This window comes from Podarcis tiliguerta (genome assembly GCF_965153285.1).
Source record: "Podarcis tiliguerta genome assembly, chromosome: 1".
Lineage (NCBI taxonomy): Eukaryota > Metazoa > Chordata > Lepidosauria > Squamata > Lacertidae > Podarcis > Podarcis tiliguerta.
The window spans coordinates 62,099,343-62,119,608 of record NC_139534.1 but is presented as its reverse complement, the minus strand read 5'-3'; the positions used below and the strand labels follow the sequence as shown (position 1 = coordinate 62,119,608).

At 44.3% G+C, this 20,266-nt stretch overlaps 1 protein-coding gene across 4 annotated transcripts in view; it reads left to right on the top strand.

Moving 5' to 3' along the window:
• The window catches only part of DUSP8 (dual specificity phosphatase 8), an 82,522-nt gene that overhangs the window by 34,660 nt on the left and 27,596 nt on the right, over positions 1 to 20,266 (top strand). The window contains exon 1 of one of the 4 annotated variants that reach the window (XM_083425113.1): positions 18,499 to 18,924. The exons of the other annotated variants lie outside the window; for them this stretch is intronic. Within the exon in view, the coding sequence (XP_083281239.1) occupies positions 18,807 to 18,924 (118 nt within the window). The 5' untranslated portion in view covers positions 18,499 to 18,806. Of the gene's footprint in view, positions 1 to 18,498; positions 18,925 to 20,266 lie in introns of those variants that run through there. 4 annotated transcript variants of the gene reach the window in all.

Here is a 20,266-nt window from a genome sequence, read left to right as displayed (position 1 = left end):
GTGGCCTAAATGGCAACCTGTATTCCTGAAAGTCCTTTACTGCAGCCACGTCACAGGGGTGTTGTTGTTTTTTGGGGTAAATCTTCCTCTTTGTTTGAAGTGGGAACGATAACATTATCTGAAGTGGAATGTGCATGCTGATATAAATTTTTAAAGAAAAATTATGGTTTTTTAGATGTTAGGCATAGTGAAAGTTGCAGGGGTGATATGCTACTACCTGGGTAGGGAGCTTGTGACCCTAAATGTTGCTAGACTATAAATCCCACCATTGGCCATGCTGGCTGAGGCCTTAAACGACTCAGGACCGCAATACCTCAAGGACCGCCTCTTTCCATATGAACCTACCCGGACCCTGAGATCATCTTCTGAGGCCCTCCTTTGTGTGCCTCTTCCTTGAGAGGTCCGGAGGGTGGCAACACGAGAACGGGCCTTCTCTGCAGTGGCTCCCCATCTGTGGAATGCTCTCCCCAGGGAAGTTCACCTGGCACCTTCATTATACACCTTTAGGCACCAGGCAAAACGATCCTTTTTAACCAAGCCTTTGTTGATTTGATTGACATCCTATATGCTTTTAAAATGGGGGGGGGTATTGGGTTGTTGTTTTTATTTTTATTAGGTATTTTGTGGTTTTATATCTTGATTTTATTCTGTGAATTGCCCTGAGACCCCAGGGTATAGGGTAGTATATTAATAATAATAATAATAATAATAATAATAATAATAATAATGGGAGTCAGTCCATCAACATCTACAGGACCGCAGTCTTCCCACTCCTATGCTATGCTACTAGATACCTTGACTGCCTTGAGCAGGGATTCAGCTAGGATTCAAGAACTTGCAGACCCATGGAAGGGGCTTTAAAGTGACCAACATGCCTGATGCGGGTGCCTGATGATGCCACTGAGCTTAAAATATCAGATAGAGAAAATAGACCATGTTCCTACAAAACTCAAGCACTCATATGATTGCACCTTCTGGGGCTTCTTTGCCATATACCTTTATGCCCAAGTTCTAGTTGCCTTGCTTAACTCTTTTAAGCTATTGTGTGAGAGCAAGATTCATGGACTTCTCTTTTGCCCTCTTATATTGGACAGGAATTGATGTTAAATGTGGATATGTGTTGTGGACTTAGTCAGGGACTCTAAGGACACGGTTTGTTCCATATATTAAGATTATCTTGTGATTTTTATTCGATTGCTAATAGTTATGACCCTTTGGGGTTTTGTAATCTGTTCCTCTACTTAGAGATGTAACATTTCAGGGAATATAAAAGGCTAGGGAGAAAAATGTTTTTGGAGGTGAGGGGAATGGAAATTGAAGGAGGGGAAAAGAATAGAAATATTCAGAATTTTTATCCAGCCAAGCTTAAGTTAGGAACGTGAAATCCGTTATGTATAATTTAGGTAGTGGGGGAAACTGTGGTGTTTGGCAATTTTATGAAATGTGAAAGTATAAGTTCTTAATTTAAATTCAAGCAATAGTTAAAAACATTCTGCTGCTGTGAGCTTTTGCACCCTAATGTGCCTGAGGAATTGTCTGCCACAAAATGTTGCAATGGCCACGATGCAAATAGCCTTACAGGGGTATAAATCAAAGGCACAGAGAGTGTAGGCCCATCAGTGGCTAGTAGTCATGGTGGCTAGATAGAACATCGCATGTTCAGATGTAGTGCACCTTTGAATATTGGGGAACACCATTGGAAGAGAAGGCTGCCTGATTTTGGCCATGGACTGGTTGAATAATATGTTCTGAATGAAGCAGGAGACACCTATTCCGCTGACCTGTTCCACTTACTATGGGAAAGTTCTGTATGCTGTGCTGGGGGTGGGCAGAAGAATTGCTGCATCGATGCTCTACAAATCCCGTTTTGCCCAGTAGAGGGGAGTGCTGCACATCTGCAGGAATCAGCCTGAGCCAGTCTGTGGCAACGAGCCCAGGCTTACTGAACACGAGCGCATTGTCGTGCCTCTGCAAAGCTTTCTTCTTTCTGTGCCTTTCCCACTTACCTGTGCCATAATTGCTGGCATGGATCTTGCATCTTGGCTCTTGTTTGGCATCATTTCCATGAAACTAGTAACCAACAGGGTTTGCAGAACTGGACAATCAGAGTAGAAAAGTAGGTAGGATTTCAGGGAGTCAACAAATCTTCCGTGCTAACCTTGTTAGTATTTACAGAGTGAATGAATGAGCAGGGCTCTTTTCCAGAACACTTAAAAAAAATAATCAATGGATTCATTCGGAAAGAGGAAAAGGAGGGTGGTGGCGGGGGGTTCATTGCAATGAATCAGGGTCCCTGAGGGACTCTTATCCCAGACCACAGCCCATATGGTAAAGTGGCTAAGTAAGCATGATATTCTAATTATAGCTTTCTGCAGAGTGTGTACAGTTACAGTGCTAGCGAGCTCCAAAGGAAAGGCGTGTGAATGAATGAAATCTCCCAAGTGGACAAAGAAAGGAAAAGGCAGATGAAGATTAAACCCACTTATTCATTCCATAACTCTGGGAGCCAGATCTGCTGCTTATATTGTTACCTAGCACTCTGGGCCAAGCGACACATGGCATTTACTCCATAGCTTGCTTTTGAGTGCAACCCTTATTTTTTCCAAAAACTGCCGGTGTGCCCCCTCCCCACACCACAATATGGGTTCAGATCCTAGCATAGAAGTTAGGGAGCTTTAACACATGCACCCTCATGCAATGGTCCTAAACTGGATCAGGGACTCTCATGCCTGCAATTTGCATGGGCGGGGGGCAGCTTCCAATATCAAGAATAAAATTTTCATCCCCCCTGTGCAAATTGTAGAAGAAAAACTTGTGGTGCTCAGAATCCCTTTGAAAATAACAGGCAAAACATCTGTCCCCCCCCCCCAAAAAATAAAACACAGATAAGGAAATCAAGCAATCAACACCCCCCCAAAGCAGGAATTACCCACAGCAACTATCCAAAGAGGCCCCCCAATCTCAGTTTTAAAATCATTAAATTTGGGAGGGGCAGGGAACCCTGGCAGGTGCCAAAGGGGCTGTCTGAGAATGCCACATGCCTCGATACACAGGGTGCCGCAATAGACACCCCAGTACTAAAGTCCTTTCTCCGTTCAGCTAACTTTTCCACATTCATGTCTGGCATTAAAGTCAAGCAAATTAGTTACAATATAGCACGTGAAATGTTTCTGTTTTAGCCCTTGCATTATAATGTGTACTGCCACCGTAGATTGAACAGAGCTGCTGTTTATATAGCTTTGTTTACAACTCTGCCAAACTTGTCCAACCAGAAATGTCACTTGTAGTACCAGGTTTGTGCCATGATGGTTGTTTTTGTGAAATGTTGCATTTATCTGGATGCCTTGAATGCATAACTGCTTTAAGTGGTGTACACATTTGATGATGGTGATGATGATGATGATGATAATGTCACGGGTGTGGAGAGGGGGTAGAATTTCTTTAGACATGGGATCACAGGAACAAGCATGTGATGCAAGGAGAATCTCTTGGAAGCAATGTGAATAAAAATCTCAGAAATACAGTCAGGGTGTCTCCACTGCAGAATTTTAGTCTACTCCCAAGAGTATATTTGATTTCTGGAGAATAGTTCTTACCGTGAGCTTGCTGTATGCTATTGACAAGTTGAATAATCTTTTGTCCAACACCTATAAAATGGAGAATGCAAATGTCAGTGTCTTATCTGTTGGTGCCGGAGTCCTTCTGGGCAGAGACTGTTGCTCAGCAACAAACAGCATTTGGCATAGCAGAGCTCTGATGTTATATTGGCTAAAGATGCTTACTCTCGCTACAGTATATAGCCGTAAAATAATTGCTAGCTTAGGAAGATAGTATCTGTAATGATGGCTTTAGAGTCTGCTGCCCATGCCCTGCACTGCTTTTGATTGTTACAGAACACAAGCAGTGGGGAGAGGAGGAAGGTGGTGATTCAACCAAGTGTATTTGCTGTGCTCTGAACAATTTTCACATGACAGCTATTCCCCATGGAAGGAGAACGGATGTAGGCAAGGCGGGACTTGCGGGCGGCAGACTGTGTGCCACGGTTGCAAGGTCACTGTGGTATAAATCAAGGACAAGCAGCCCCTGCACAAATTACATAATTCTGGGTCTTCCGTGAGCTTGTTTAAGGTGTGGGGCTGTGCCAAGCACATCCAGAGTATTTGTAATTTACCCTGAACTCCCAGAAATCCCTTCTGTTTTCCTGGGGGTAGAGTCTGTAAAACAGCTCACTGGTCATACATTTCAGTACAGTGGTACCTCGGGTTAAGTACTTAATTCGTTCTTGAGGTCTGTTCTTAACCTGAAACTGTTCTTAACCTGAAGCACCACTTTAGCTAATGGGGCCTCCTGCTGCTGCCGCGCCGCTAGAGCACAATTTCTGTTCTTATCCTGAAGCAAAGTTCTTAACCTGAAGCACTATTTCTGGCTTAGTGGAGTGTGTAACCTGAAGCATATGTAAGTTGAAGCGTATGTAACCTGAGGTACTACTGTATCTCCTAGGCACAACTACAAATAAAGAGCAGCCTTTTTACCCTGGAGTCTTGCTGCCCAAGTTGTAGCTGTTTATTTCCAATCAGTATGTGAACTTCATCCTCTCTCGTGTCCCTGCAGTCCCTGAACATGTTTGCCTTTCCTCTCTGCCCATTCTCACTCCCAGTATGTATAGGAATACAGGAAGCTGCCTTATGTTGCCTCTGTCCAGTTCAGTTTTGCCTACATTGACTGGCCAAACTGTGGCTTAGCACAAGCACATGGGTTCCTGGACAGAAGACTGTAGCCAGAGCACTCTTCCCCCCATCCTCCCTGTACTGTTTGACTTCGTTTGTTGTCCAAGCCACAAGCAGTGACCCAGGTTTGTTCTTGGGTTTACATCTTGTTGTTTGTCTGGATGAGACAAACTGAGCCCAGATTTAGATGACACACTAGCCCAAACCATGAGGGAGGAGCGCAGGATCTCTCTGGCAGCTTGCGGATTCATGGTAAGCCATGGTTTGGCTTAGTTTAAGGTGCAAACCAACTCGCTATCACATTCCCCCTGTAGGTGTGGACAGGCAGGAGGCCTGCGGGATCATTTAATTTTTACACAACCCCTGAGGTCCTCTAACCAGAGCAAGCTGCAAAATAGTGGCTCAAGGGAACAGAGATGGATGCAAAATGATGGCTTGGGGACAAAGCCAGTTACTTGCATATAAAATTAGCTTACCTACATCTGAGTTATTACTGAGACAGGATTCTAACAACCCAGTTTAATAGCAGAAGAAATGCAGTTTTGCTATTAACATTTGAGAGTCAGAAGCCTTTGACAATCTAACTGAAAATATGCCAGGAGATCCTGATCTACTTCCATCCACCTGACCCCTTTGTAAGGGATTGGATGTTGGGCTTGGATTTGAGATTAACAGGTTCAAATCTCCCATTGAGCTCAATGCATAATCAAGCACATGGCAGAATTATGAGGATAAAATGAGCTGCCTTGAGCTCCTTAGAGGATAAGCATGATAAAAAAAACCTCATTTTTAAACTAAAAAAATCAGTATAAGTGTCTTGTAAATGTTCTCTCAGCATTCTCCAATACAATCCTTTGTGTATTTAGCAGAACTTTTGCCACTGAAGAAAAAGTGGCTTATCAGACTCCATATACGTTTCTGCTTTACATTCACATATCCCAACTTGCACATATACTCAGTTTCTCAGGCGTGTGCATGCACACCCACCCCATTACGTTCAGGGAGGGGAGTGAGCCCGTTCCCAGAAGTTGCTGGTAATTTCCTTCCTGAGGTTTTGGCAAAGATTCTTATGTGTGTTTTTGCTGTGGCGTCATGAACTGCATGCCCTGGAGCCCGCCAATTCACTAATGTCAAACACAGACCACTAATGTGCTGGGTGGAGGAGAGGAACTGAAATGTAGAACACTGGGTCACGGCTGCTGAGTTTTATGTGGAAAGCATGACTCAAAATAAGAAAAAGGCTGCTGAAAACTTAAAAGAGGAAGGTAGAGCAGATTTCTAACACGCACACACACAAAATTTCCTCTTTGGTCTAATATACAGGCTATTAATTTAGACTAAATGGTTCAATGCCTGGGTGGTCTGAAGCTTACTTTGGTGTCAATTTCCAAAGGTGCCCAAACATGCAAACATCTATTTTAAGATATAACATTGTAACATACATCCATGACTACCAGGAAAGGTTCATATTCTTCACATTTGTTTCTTTATAGAAGCTTTCTTGTGCAAATGTATTGTTTTTCTATGGTCCTGTTTTCTAACATTTTATGTTTCAAGAGTGTGAGCATGTCTTATATTGAGAAATGGCTATAAGGGGAATATTTCATGGATTCTGTTGAAACTGTAATGGATTCAGTTATTAAAATTTCAATTGAGTAGCCATTATATGCTACAATTGGCATACATAGGGGTAATCCATGGGTAGGCAAACTAAGGCCCAGGGGCCGGACGCGGCCCAATCTCCTTCTAAATGTGGCCTGCGGACGGTCTGGGAATCAGCGTGTTTTTACATGAGTAGAAAGTGTGCTTTTATTTAAAATGCATCTCTGGGTTATTTGTGGGGCATAGGAATTCGTTCTCCCCCCCCAAAAAAAAAATACAGTCCGGCCCCCCACAAGGTCTGAGGGACAGTGGACTGGCCCCCTGCTGAAAAAGTTTGCTGACCCCTGGGGTAATCCATCACCTCCTCCAGGTGTTTCCCCCTTATGTAATCAAGGTTCCAGATGACAGGGAGAGCCCACGTGCATTTGGCAGGCTTGCTGGTTGCAGACATTTTCCTGGTGAATGAGTGTTGTCCCAATGCAAGGATGTGTGGTCTGCTGGTGTGGCCCTGTTCTCCCTCTCAAGTAATTTAATTACATGAGCAGGAACACAGGAAGGGGGCTTATTTCTCTAGTATGTGAAATGTGGGAGGATTGTTGAAACATTCACAATGAGGGAAGTAACATCCAGTAGCTGCACTTACACCCAAGTAATCATGCATAGGATTGTTCTGAAAGCACCCACAATTAAGGCCCACCAAATTCAGTGGGACTTACAGGAAACCTGTTTAGTATTAGGTAGTACCAATAATGTCAATATAGTGTAATCATGACATCAGTAATTGAACCAAGATCATCATCATCATCATCATCATCTCAGAACTGTAACTCCAGATTATTTTGTATTCTGGTATGGGTGCCCCCATGATGAATGCATGTGGGGACAATTGGATATGAAGGCGGCATCCATGCATTTTTCAGGTGTGCTGTTTCCATGCATGTCAGGAGAGACCCAGTTTGTGCCTGACCATTACTCACCTATATTTTAAATTCAGGTAGGTAGCCACGTTGGTCTAAAGAGGGCCATGGCATGCATTGATGGGTGCTTCCTTCATACTGGATGGGCTGTACCTGTGCTTGGTACTTTTATTGGGAAGTCATATCTCAGTAGAAAGAGGAGGAGGAGGCCTTTAAGAATCTTTGTGCTAGCATTTCTTCTAGGACACAAAAAATGAAAGAAAACATCTGAGCCAAAATTGTGTTTTTAAAATCTTCTAGGTAACTTTTTTTATTTAAAAATCTCATTAATCAGATGAATATGCGCAAATGTGACTATGTTTTCATAGGCAAGAAGCAATATCCAAAGCCCAGATGGTTAAGCCCATAGATAAAGATCTGTTTCAGATAGACTAGTCTTCATGCCTATATAGAAAACCAGCAAAAAGGCTGCTGGTAAGCAGCAGTATCCTCTTTTACCCTTGATATCTTGTGGTAAGGATACAAAGTACTCCCACTGGCCTCAGAAACCCCATTTGGAATTTCCCTGCCACTGACAGCCATTAAAATCTATTGGCTTATGCAACCGGGTGAGCTTGCTGCAGTGAGAATTCCCCACTTGTAGCAAGAGTTCAATCACTGCTACAGCTCCACAGTCAGCAGGGCTAGGACTCCAGGCTGTCTTACCCTTGATGGTGTTGCTTGCTTGCTTGCTGGGATGCCTTGGGCACACACACCTGCTGTATGGCTCGGCTTTGCTGTCTTTCCTAATGCTTTTATCATACCTCATACCTCTGCATGTAGCGACTTGGTGCCAATGTTACCTGCAGGGAATATAGCAGCTCATAGTGCCAGCGGATTGACATGGGGTAGAAGGGATTCCTCCTGCAGCCCCAGCTCTCAGCAAGCAGGTATAGGTGGGAGGATGGGAGATGGGAAGGAGGAGGAGAGTTGTTCTTCATCATTTCTCAGGCAGTAGGTAGGTTGCCAGTACTGCTTTGCAAGTACGTGTAAACAGCCCTGCCTGCTGCCCACCCTTTGCAGGAGGAGCAAGCCTGTTGATTTAGATGGATTTCCTGACGTCACAAGAAGCGGTGAAAAAGTGAATGGAGCCAACATTTTTTCTGCATTACGTACCCCCCTCTCCCTCCCAGCGCTGCTATTCCTGCAGGAGCCTGACTGTTCTTTAACCTCTGCTGATTCCAGAGCAACATCTGCAGCCCCTCCCTCAACACCTCTGCGCTTTTATTATAATTGGCTTATCAAGCATGTTGCCTGAAAGTCCTCTTAAGTTCATGCTGTCAGCAAGGATGGTGTTGGGCTGGAGGAGGCAAGGGAGCCCTCACCAGCCTCTTTCCCCTTTTATGTTTGCTTACAGGAGTGGTGAACAGTTGGCATGTGCCGGACCCAAGTGCTGACACCGCAGCTGCCTTTGGTGCTTCTGTGCAGCTCGGCAGGGGCCACCTACTCTGCTCTGGAGAGAGGACCAGGCGTGCATTGTTTGATTGCTAATAGGAATGGGAGAGACAGATTTCCTGGGGAGGGTGGGGCAGAGCTAGTCAAGAATAGGATCGTGCTTCAGCATCAATGGCACAAATCACAATTTACGTCACTGGTGCTTGAAACAGTTTATGGAATTGGTTATTTAAAGTCTGAGTCAAGTAGCTCTTTTGAGACAGTTGGCAGCAGTGTTTTCCCTTGCTTCCTCTAACAAAAAATGGGTGCTGTGAGCTGGGGTGCACCATGATGAGGGCCAGCACCATGGGCGTAGCCAGGATTGGGGGGGGGGGCAGAACCTCATATTTGTATTGATTTGAATTGATTTAGGGGGCAGCTGCCCCCCCATATCCCCCCCTTGGCTATGCCCATGACCAATGCACTTACTAATAGTAGAACCATTAGCATTATCATGTCACACTAACTTGAAAGATGCTCCAAATAGTGTGTGTTGGGTTGCCCACAGTAGCTGTGGCTCTGTTAGTATCTGACCCTAATGGTAAATGAAACTAACAACACATGATATTTCTCTGTAGGACTTATATTTCCTCACAGTTGGTCAGTGCTAAGTCAGATGTATTCACCTCAGGTGGCGGCCCAGAAGGCCTGTTATTTAAAAACAAACAAACAAACAAACCCTCATTTCCAACTAGAGGCCTCTTCCTGTGTTATCCTGAAGCAAGCAAACCAGATCCTGAGCTTTGCCCTGAATATACAAGACAAGGTTGTGGGTGCTGAATCTGTCTGATGTTAGCAGAGGGGAAGTTACAGATTGGGCCCTGGCTTGGTGAAGTCCAAAGGACTCTGCTCTCACTTTCCCATAGCTCTGAAGTAGCTCTTGCTTGAAAATTAGGGAGCATAATTTGGTGGTAGCCTACTTAGGACTAAAATGCACAAATCCTGCCTGGTTCTGCATCACAGGACTGATGGGGTGGTTCTGACGGTTGGATTTTCAAGTGCAGCATCCTTTATGCTTTCATAGATGCAGCCTGGGAGTGTGGAATAGCCACATCTTTCTCATGGGAGGGTACACTGCAGGCACATGAGGAGTAACCTAGGGCAATTCATGTGAGAAGCCTAAGGCCATTCACAAGAGAAGTGGATGTGTGTACAGCCTAGAAAAACAAAACAGTTAGCACTAAGATTTGCTTGTAGACTTTGAAGTAAATTCAGCCTGAATTCAGCCTGCATTTGAGCGCAGGATGAATAGTTCACAACAGTTCAAGACATAGGTTATAAAGAATTCAGTATTCTGCAACTGAATGAGCTACTTCTGAAGCTCTGACTGAGTCCCTCCCACACCCACACTCTTGGTCACCAAGCTGTGCTAAAGCCTTTTGTACCTTTTCTCAAGCTAGTAACTTTTCATCTGGCCGGGTATACATGTGAGCTCATCAGCCATCTTCTTCCCCACTCTAGAGCTTGTACCAGTTCTGTGAAGAATGTTTAGATTTTTCCATCCCTCTTTTTTCTAAATTTAGAGCACCCATTTAACACTCATGATTTGGAAAGAATGTGGCATGGTAATAATTGATGAGTGATCTCTCCATCCCCCAGCTCTTCAGCAAACACATTGCCTTTGACAGGTCTGGCCATACTCCCAGACCACTTGCAAACCTGCAGTGCTATGGCGAGCCTGTGTCTTTCAGAGGCATATCATATATGCCCGTTTCTCCTCCACTCCTATTTCCCTAAACTCAATAGATCCGTTTATTTTCTTTACCTCCTCTGGGATATATATATCAGGAAGGGTTGAAAGCACATTAGCAGCTGTGAAGAAATACTTCTATATTCACCTGACAAGTCAGGAGCCAATATTTGTGTCGGCCCATTTAATTTCCCCCCCATTTGTTTATGTGAGGTTGTTTAATGGTGCCTGGTAAATGAAGCAAAACAGGGCCCCAATATTTACAAGTATGTGCAAAGGAAATGGTCAAACCAGTAGCATAGAAGTATATAGTTTATTTGAACTACCTAAATGGGCCTATAGATGTCCTTCTCTGGAGTCTATTAAAAAAGGTAAGTATCATAGAAGTAAGATGTAAAAGTTTAGTAATGGGTTAGAAATTGGCTAAGCACTAAAAAGTAAAACAGAAGAGAAGGGTCAGATCCTTAGAGCAGAAAGTTATCAGTGGGAAAGGCATGTAATTCTGATACAGTGGTACCTCAGGTTACAGACGCTTCAGGTTACAGACACTTCAGGTTACAGACTCCACTAACCCGGAAATAGTACCTTGGGTTAAGAACTTTGCTTCAGCATGAGAACAGAAATCGTGTGGCCCCATTAGCTAAAGTGGTACCTCAGGTTAAGAACAGTTTCAGGTTAAGAATGGACCTCCAGACTGAATTGGGTTCTTAACCCAAGGTACCACTATACAGCTTTCAAAAGATGTACTAATTGTTGATCACATGGCAGCACATAAGCAAAACAAAACAACTTTTCACTGCATCAAACTATACTGTTTGAGATGTTCTTTAAAAAGAAACAAACAAACAAACAAAAGCTTTTTCCAAACCATTCACTCTTCAGATACTTGGAAAGTTTAAAAAAAAAAAAGTTTAGCACTTTGAAACGGTCCATTGCTGCTGCATACATGATAACTGAACATCTAAGCTTTTATCTTACCTTGGGCCAGCAATAAGTAGAATGTGACAGTGAAAGAGATATAGACAGGGTTTTGGGTTTTTTTAACTGCAACTTTTTAATTAAATCTTAGTAAAGCTGCCAACACAAACTTGATAAACTGCTGTTTCAACTGGCAGAGTCATTGTGTTGACGTGAGATGTTGGTGTTGCTTTTTCATGCACTGCTTAATTGGCTAACTTGTATGTCCAGCTTTTGATCTTCCTTGCAGCCATCATGCTTTAGGGCAGTGATACATGTTGTGTATCAGTCTTAATGGATAAGATACTTTCAAGGCAAGTGCAGGCTGTGATTGAGGGGGTGGCACGCAGTACCCCATTAATGCTGGAGAGCTTTGTGTTGTGAGTCCAAATATGGTGGCTTGACTGTGCAGAAAGGGAGAGTTTTGAAACTTGGCATCCTAATTTAATTCCATCTTGTTTTAATATGCTGCCAATCCATGTTCTCTGCACTGAATTCCATTCTAGCTAATGTTTGGTGGCAGATTATATCATGCCTTTAGATATGGTTTGTTAAGGGATTTGGCATTTCCAGTTCGCTACATTTTCCACAGGACTGGCCTGTAAGGAAACTACAGGAACGTGGGCTAGGAGATTTTGAAAACATGTAAATACTGTACTTGGGAGCCACAAGGCATTATTGGAAATTTTACAGAAGAAAACTTCTAGGCTTGGTTTGGATTTGTCTAATAAATCAGTTTCCAGCAAAAACAGTGAAGCATGTTTTGCATAGTGAAATAGTGAACGTTCCCTATGACATAAGCTTTCGTGAACAAGATCCCACTTTATTGAATGCATGATAATAGATAAAAATTCTGGGGTTTGTCAGATATGACCATTAAGGTATCAGTTAAGTTTTCTAAAGGAATTATCCTTTGTGCATCCATGTTTCACACTTCCTGTCTCAGGACAGGAGTGGTCCATCATTGACATGACTACTTACTGTACTGAGATAGAAACAGTAGTTTGTGCATAAATGGTGGGGAAGAGAATGGGAATATGTTCTTGGGTTGGCCCAGAAGCTGAGGTTGCAGCTGCTGTCTGCTTAGGCCTCCTTAAAAGCTTGTTAACAGCAGGTGTTAATGAAGTGCTAATGAAGCAGTTTGCCAGAAGCAAACCAAAGGCGGCTCACTAGCCTCTTCATCTCAATAGGAACCTCAATGGTCCCCTAGTACAAACTGGTTTATTAGATGGAGTCAAATAACCTGTAACAGATGCAGCCTTTACTTCTGGAAAGTGGGTTAGCAACACATTGATCATTTGTAGTTGCCTAGCGACTATGTTACACACACACACACACCATGGAATACTGTCCCAACGCAAGCAGTACTGATACTTGCGCAATTCTATTTTCCAGTGAAATTCCAATAGAGATTCTTCCAAGAGATCTTGTTCAATATCACTGAGTATCCACAGAGAATCATAGTTGGTGGTGATGGCTTTTAGTTTAATACTGAAAGTTCAGGTGATTGCTTCCTCATTGGGCATGTACTATGGTGTTGCCACACTTTGTTTACCCACTTTTTATGGGGTATCTCCATGATCTCATGTACAAAAAAACCCCTCTTAGTCCTGTTCAGCTTGGTTCCCCCTGACCAAGTTCAGAAAATGGTTGTTGTTTTTAGAGCAATGACATAGCAGCACAATTTCCCCTTATGTACACAGCATATCATGCTCCTATGCTGTTCAGTTGTGGTGTATATTTCTGTTCGTGGGTGGGCGCCATTCAGCCAGTTATTGGGCATCTGTGATGGGGATTAATGTGGACCTAGCGGCATTAGTCACAGTGGCATGGAGATATGGCCTTTGGTCCATTGAAGCAGAGACAGAAAGTCTTCCAGAGCATACCCTTATCTGTTCACAGTCAAACAATAGATTATCTTTGTATTGAACAAGCATGTGTAAGTGAAATGTTTCATTGCTGCACACCACCCTGATATTGCAGTATATAAATGGTGGCATGTAATTACTTTTAAATAAAACTAAAGGTGAAATGGGTAGTACTAATTTTCGAGCAAACCACAGCTGTCTGCCCAGCAACTTGGAAGAAGAACTACAGAGAATTGTGATTTTAGTGTTTTCCCCTACTGTCCCCCCCCCCCCCTTTAAAGTAAGCTCAGGAATATGCTGCAAGCTCAAGGCTTGGTAGCGTGGCCTTTTCAAGGCTGGACCCACAACAGTAGAACTCCCTTATGCCAAAAAAGGAAGAAGAAGAAGGGGGGGGGGGGACCACCAGTCCCACTTGGCTGGCCTCCTTTTTTGGAGAGCTGTAAATACTTTTCTCTTTTCTTTTCTTTTCTTTTCTTTTCTTTTCTTTTCTTTTCGACTCTCTCTCCAGTCAGTCGGTCGTTGGGAGTTGTCATTGTGACTTCCAATTTTACGTGGAAATTGATTTGAACTTCTTATAGGTTTACATTCGTAATTCCTTTATTCATTTGGATTAGAAATGCCATAATATTTTGTTATGCTTTGAGGATATAAATGCATACATGTCAGTAAAAGCCAGTCACTTCACAGTGGAAGCCTTAACCAGTCAGGTATCAAAACAGCACATGAAAAGCCCCTGTCTTTGCCTGTCCTGTCTAGCCCCCTGAAACACAGCTTGTAATCTACAGGTCCTGCATGTGGAATCTTGGAGCTCTGACAAAGACTCTGTTAGCTCCCAATCTGCCAGCTCTCTCTTCCCCCCACCCTCTTTCCTCTTATGCTTCCTTAGACAACTCAGAGAGGGGTGCCTGTGTGAGCACACCCTGCTCAATCCCTCCAAGGAAAGGGGATGGATTAAGGTGAGATGCAGCAGGAAGAGGGATGCCTTCCCTGTTTTTTTCTTTCTCTTTTCTTTTCTTCTAGAAGCATCATACAGAAGATAGGAGAATGGTGGCTGTGTTTGCTGTCAGGGGCTAGCCCAGGGGCCAGCAAACTTTTTCAGCAGGGGGCCAGGCCACTGTCCCTCAGACCTTGTGGGGGGGCCAGACTATATTTTGAAAAAAAATATGAATGAACTCCTATGCCCCACAAATAGCCCAGAGATGCATTTTAAATAAAAGCACACATTCTACTCATGTAAAAACGCCAGGCAGGCCCCACAAATAACCCAGAGGTGCATTTTAAATAAAAGGACACATTCTACTTATGTAAAAACACGCTGATTCCCGGACCGTCCGCATGTCAGATTTAGAAGGCGATTGGGCTGGATCCGGCCCCCGGACATTAGGTTGCCTACCCATGGGCTAGCCTGTCCTTCACTCCTGTACAAAGTGGCCCCAGTGGAAGTGTAATCACCAGCCAGAATCTTAGATGCTTCTGAGTGCTTCATTCAGAGAGAGAGACTGAGCCAGGTCACATGGCTGAGTGAATTGTATTCCAAGCCTGTGTTCTATAACATTCTGTTTAGCAATGTCATCATCAGAAGACTTGTTTTCCTGATTCTATAATTATTCTTTGGAATGCACTCCCACCCACCGTCTTCCCTCCCCCCACACTGCCAAGGCAGCTTTTGTAACAATTGGACCAAGAGCAAGAAACTCATTGTGTGGGGCTGCTGGGGGTGGGCGGGGACAGGAGAGGCATTCAGCAAATTTCTACATACAAAAATGGCAAAAGTACTGTGTCACGTCATAACTCAATGCTTGCAAATATAAAGGAGGTGTGTGTATAACATAAGAGCCTGTTCCCAGTTGATATTTATTTCCTTTTAAGAAAACTGTTTTTATTTTTTTCTGACAGAGCTACCTAAAGAAGTCATACAATGGAAAGGTGCAAAGTTTCCATTGCTGTAGATCACAGGAATCCTGTGAACTGCAACTCCCATCACTCTGAACCAGCATGGCCAATGCAGTGGTACCTCAGGTTACATACGCTTCAGGTCACATACGCTTCAGCTTACAGACTCCGCTAACCCAGAAATTGTGCTTCAGGTTAAGAACTTTGCTTTAAGATAAGAACAGAAATCGTGCTCCGGCGGCGCAGCGGCAGCAGGAGGCCCCATTAGCTAAAGTGGTGCTTCAGGTTAAGAACAGTTTTAGGTTAAGTACGGACCTCCGGAACGAATTAAGTACTTAACCTGAGGTACCACTGTAGTGGTGAAAGTTGTAGTTCCTCACCCCTGTTGTAGATGTTCCTTCTCACCAGCTGGAGCTTTTGATAAACCAAATGCTGAAGTACAAAGTGCTTTCAGTATTGCAGACACTTCTTGATTGCTTTCACAAATGGTTTGTGCCAGTCAGTGTCGACGTTGCAGGGAGCAGCTGCTGTAATATTTGCATGGGCCCTGGTTGTCCGCATGCTAGGAGGACTTGCACTGCAAATGTGCAACAAAAGATGCTTATTTTTCTTAAAGTACCCGCAGGAATCACCCAAGTGCTAAAGAGAGAGCATAGGAAGTCCTGACAAGAAGCAGCGTCTACTGTCCAAGGGGCTTGCTCAGCTGCGACAAGCCAAGGAGTGAATTTAATAACATTAAAAGATAAGAAACTGAGCTTGTACATCTCAGTGTAGTGACTTCTCCATTGATAAATGGTATATTTATGGTACCTCAGTTCTAAACCAGGCCTTTAAACACATTATCAACCTTTTGCTTGATTGCAGGGAGGTGGAGGTTTTTTTAATTGGAGGAAGGTCCAATTAAAAATAGGAGGAAGGTCAATTTTGAGTAATTCAACTGGGCAGAGAATACATACATATTGACCTGAAAATGATAGACTATAGTATGTTATAAAAGATGACCTGATTTTTCATTAAGAAACTCCAACCGTAATGCAGAGGGGACATAGGGTACTTACTCCCCCTCCTAAAAATAGTTTCAGGAAGCAGTGTTCAGAAATAGAGTAAATAACATGTTTGCTTGGCTAAACCTACTTTACCCAGTGAAAATGTTACCCAGTTTCAGGAAACAGTTCTAAATGCTAGGAAAGCAAATGCAATTGTCCTCTAAAGTTATGTTCTTCTACCCCAGTTTTGCTGCAGTACACTGGCATGATACATTGACCGGGGGTCAAGCGATATGTTCTGAGGGCTAACAGGAGCAGCATTCAGCGTACTGCCTCTGTTTAAACACTGCCCCTCTTTTCCAGTGTAGTTTCATTGTACTTCTCTAAACTCCAACCCACATATGATAATAATCAACGCCATATTTGTTACAATAACAAGTCTCATTAGAACACTGGTTCCAATCATGGAGCGGCGGGTGGGAGGGAGGGTTTATTTAATGCCGGTGACTTCATCTGGAGTGATGTCACTGTTAAGGAAAAACACTGAACTCCCATGAAACAGTTCAGCCTTGGATTCCTTGCCCTTGTAAATCGTTGGCTTTAAAGAGACAAAGCATCCCATCCAGCACATCTAATCCTGGATGGTTTTCCATAGAACTAGGAACCATTCAGTCCATGAACAGACTTAGAAAGCATCAGGGCATAAAGGCAATTAAAGAATACTGAGTATATGCTTGTCCAGTGTCCTTGTCACAGCAGAACAAACATTAGGCCCCACTGCCTTATCAAGCTCTCCTCTGTCACCAGTGTGGAGTACCCTTACCACAGTCCACACAAGTTCAGGAACTAGGAGCCAGGCCTCAATATCAGCTTCTTCCACTTCTCCCTTTATGATTGTTGCACTGGTGTCAAATGTAAAGGAGAGCAGAGCAGAGTGCAAAGGCTATGGAAGCTGGGTGCAGAAAGGGTGGCAGTCTGTGGAGCAGGAGATTTGGATGACGGATATGTTCAGGCCAACGGGTTAGGAAACTAGGAAGGTGCCACACACTGAGTCAGGCCCATTGGTCCATCTAGCTCAATATTGTCTACACTGACTGGCAGAGGCTCTCTGGGGTTTCAAATGACATTCCCAGTGCTACATGGAGATGGCAAGGATTGAAACTGGGCTGTTGTGCATGCAGATGGGGACTGGAGGGCCAGCAGTGGCAAGTGGCAAAGAGCTCACACGTTGGAGAGTTGAGCATGCAATGGGGTGCTCACACCACCAGGGCAACTGGGGGTGGCAGCAGTGCCATATTTTAAGAGGCAAAATGTGAGAAGGTGACACATTGGGATTTGATAGCAAGAGGGGTTTTTTTCTGAATTAACCGCTGGCCTCACAAAACCTTCCTCGCCCTCATAAAAATGGATAACTTTGTTGCGACAATTAATTTCATTAAAATTGTTCCCTGGCTGACCTGGAATGAATACAGTGGTACCTCGGGTTAAGAACTTAATTTGTTCCGGAGGTCCGTTCTTAGCCTGAAACTGTTCTTAACCTGAAGCACCACTTTAGCTACTGGGGTCTTCCGCTGCTGCCGTGCGATTTCTGTTCTCATCCTGAAGCAAAGTTCTTAACCCAAGGTACTATTTCTGGGTTAGCGGAGTCTGTAACCGGAAGCGTCTGTAACTTGAAGCATCTGTAACCCGAGGTACCACTGTACTTGTGTGCATTCTGTTATATGCATTGTGTGGTTGGTGTTGGGATGAAAAGGTGTTGGGAGGCAAAGCCTTGGTTCCAGCTTAACGAATGGGCAAATGTCGTGGTGCAGATTTGCTGTTAATCCATCCATTTCATGATGGAGCAGGAGCTGGGCAATGGCCAGAAATAAGGACAGCTTGGGACTCCTGTCCAGAACAGTCTTTAATGAGATACATAGTTTTCTCCTGGGTATGGAGGGGGTGGAGGGATGAAGTTCAAAGTGTTGCAGGAAGAGGATGTAATGTACTGCACTGCCACTCCTGATCACAAGGGAGATGCAATGGATTGTGCAGGAAACTGCCTGCTCAGACGTTAGCTGTTCAGACTAGTACTCTGCCCACTATACCACACTTCCTCCTGCTTTCTGTTGGTGCTTTGGGACCAAGCTTTTATCAAATGGATGAGCAGGGCTTCAGTTTGCTGTGCAGATATATTGACTTTCAAAAACAAAAGGCACCAGAGCTGTTTCTTTCACCCCTGCCGCCTGCCATTCACTAGGGTGGTTGGAGGAAGCGGGGAAAGGGATGTTGTCCCTTTAAGCAGCTGAGCGAACCATATGCCAGTAGCGTAGCTCTTGAGTTAAACTGCATGTCTGTGTGCTGAGTAAGGAATGCGGTTGCATGCCTGACCCGTTAGCTATGACTGCTCCTTAGTGGATCAGCACGGCTGTTGCTCATGTGCTGATCTCATTCAGCCTCATTGGAGCTGGCGCTGCACATACACAAGGAGTGGAGAGAGGGGGAGAACCGTTCTGCTGAGAAGGAGCAGGAATATTCCTGTCCTGCTCCCTCCCTCCCCTTTTTTATTTCTTCAAGAAGCTGGATCTAGGGGTGTTTTGGGCTCCCCTACTTTTTTGGGGAAATAGGAGGCTTCCACCCACCCACCTCTGGCAACTGTTGTTTTGCGAGGGCAGGAGGTAGCTCTTGGAGAGAGACGCAGCGCAGCTGCCTGGATGCCTTTGGATGTTATGATTGCTCCCTCTGAGGACCAGTTCTGGCCAGACATGCACAAAGAGCAGATGAAGCTGAAAATCAGGGTGAGACGGATGAAGGAGAGCAGGGAGATGCGAGGTTGGTTCCCTGGATTTCCCATCCCTTTTAGATGTGCATGAGAAGTGAATGGGGATGGGACTGGAGTGTGCTTGGGGGTGTGGGGGGGGGATGGAGGAATCGATTCTGTTGCCTGAACCATGTCTCCTGCCTCCCGAGTGTGCCAAGTGGGGAGGGGGTTGGCAGCTGGCATCTTGCCATCACAGGACTGGGACAAGTTTAAAATTCTGGCGGCAGGAGGGGGAGAATGCCCATCATTTCTCCAGCCTTCGCAGATGCAGGACACAACAGGCAGCAATCCTGAGCACGCGCATGAAAATCTCATTCGTGAGACTTACTTCTGAGTCAACATGTTCAGAATTGGGCTGTTGGAATGTGACAGAGTAACACTCCCCCTTCCCCAGAATAATCAGAAAATGTGCTGCTCTTTCAGTGTAGGTCTTCTCTCTGTCTGTCTGTCTGTCTGCTGCAAGAAGATGGGCATTGGGTGATGCTTGCCTTGAATCCCTCTGTGTTCCTGCATGTGCACTGCTGCAGCACTCATCTGAAAAAAGAGTTGCTTCCCCTTTAACAGGGTCTGGATTTTTAAAAAAAGGATGGGGGGGGTCTTAATTTCACAATGAACTGGGATCGTTAAAACTGGAATATAATGGGAAACTCAGAGGAGTGAGGCAGATTCTTTCTTTCTTATGTAACTCACCACATTCTCCAGGGCAGAAGGGTAGGGAGCTGTGGAAATTTCCTGGGGACATCTCCATGCATGAGAAAGCATCTTGCATTCACTGCTACCTTCTTTAGAGGTCACTTTCTATCAAGTGGATGTGCAGATGGAAGGAAAGGAAGGAAAGGGGGAATTGCCTTCTAGAAAGGCAGAATAAGAGAAGAGGCATCGAGGAAGGTGGGGGCACTATGCTGTCCCTAGCTTTAGATCTTGTGCATTTGCTTTGGTGCTCAATGTGCCTGACTGCATTTCTCTACTGAGAATGACTCCTTTATTGAAAAGGCATCCATAGTGGTTTATTACTTGCAGGGCTAGCCCAAGAGGTGAGAAGAGAAATGAAAAGCAGCTTTAAAAAAAGTAGAATGACCTACTTTTACCAAACGATGGAACCATGAAACTTTCCCACAGCCCTTGCACTCTTTACAAAATCAGAATTCTCCTGCAGCGCTTGGAAGCCCTTTTGTGTCATGAGATGCATAGCCCAGCGATTGTGTCATTAGTAATAAGTCATTTATGGAAATGACACATTTTTCTTTACTTAGAACCAGTAGAGCTGGTCCTGGTGAGGCACATTTACCAGAGGAAAATCTGGACCAGCAACTTAGGAGGGCTGATTCTTTCAAGGGTGTTATTGCCCAATGC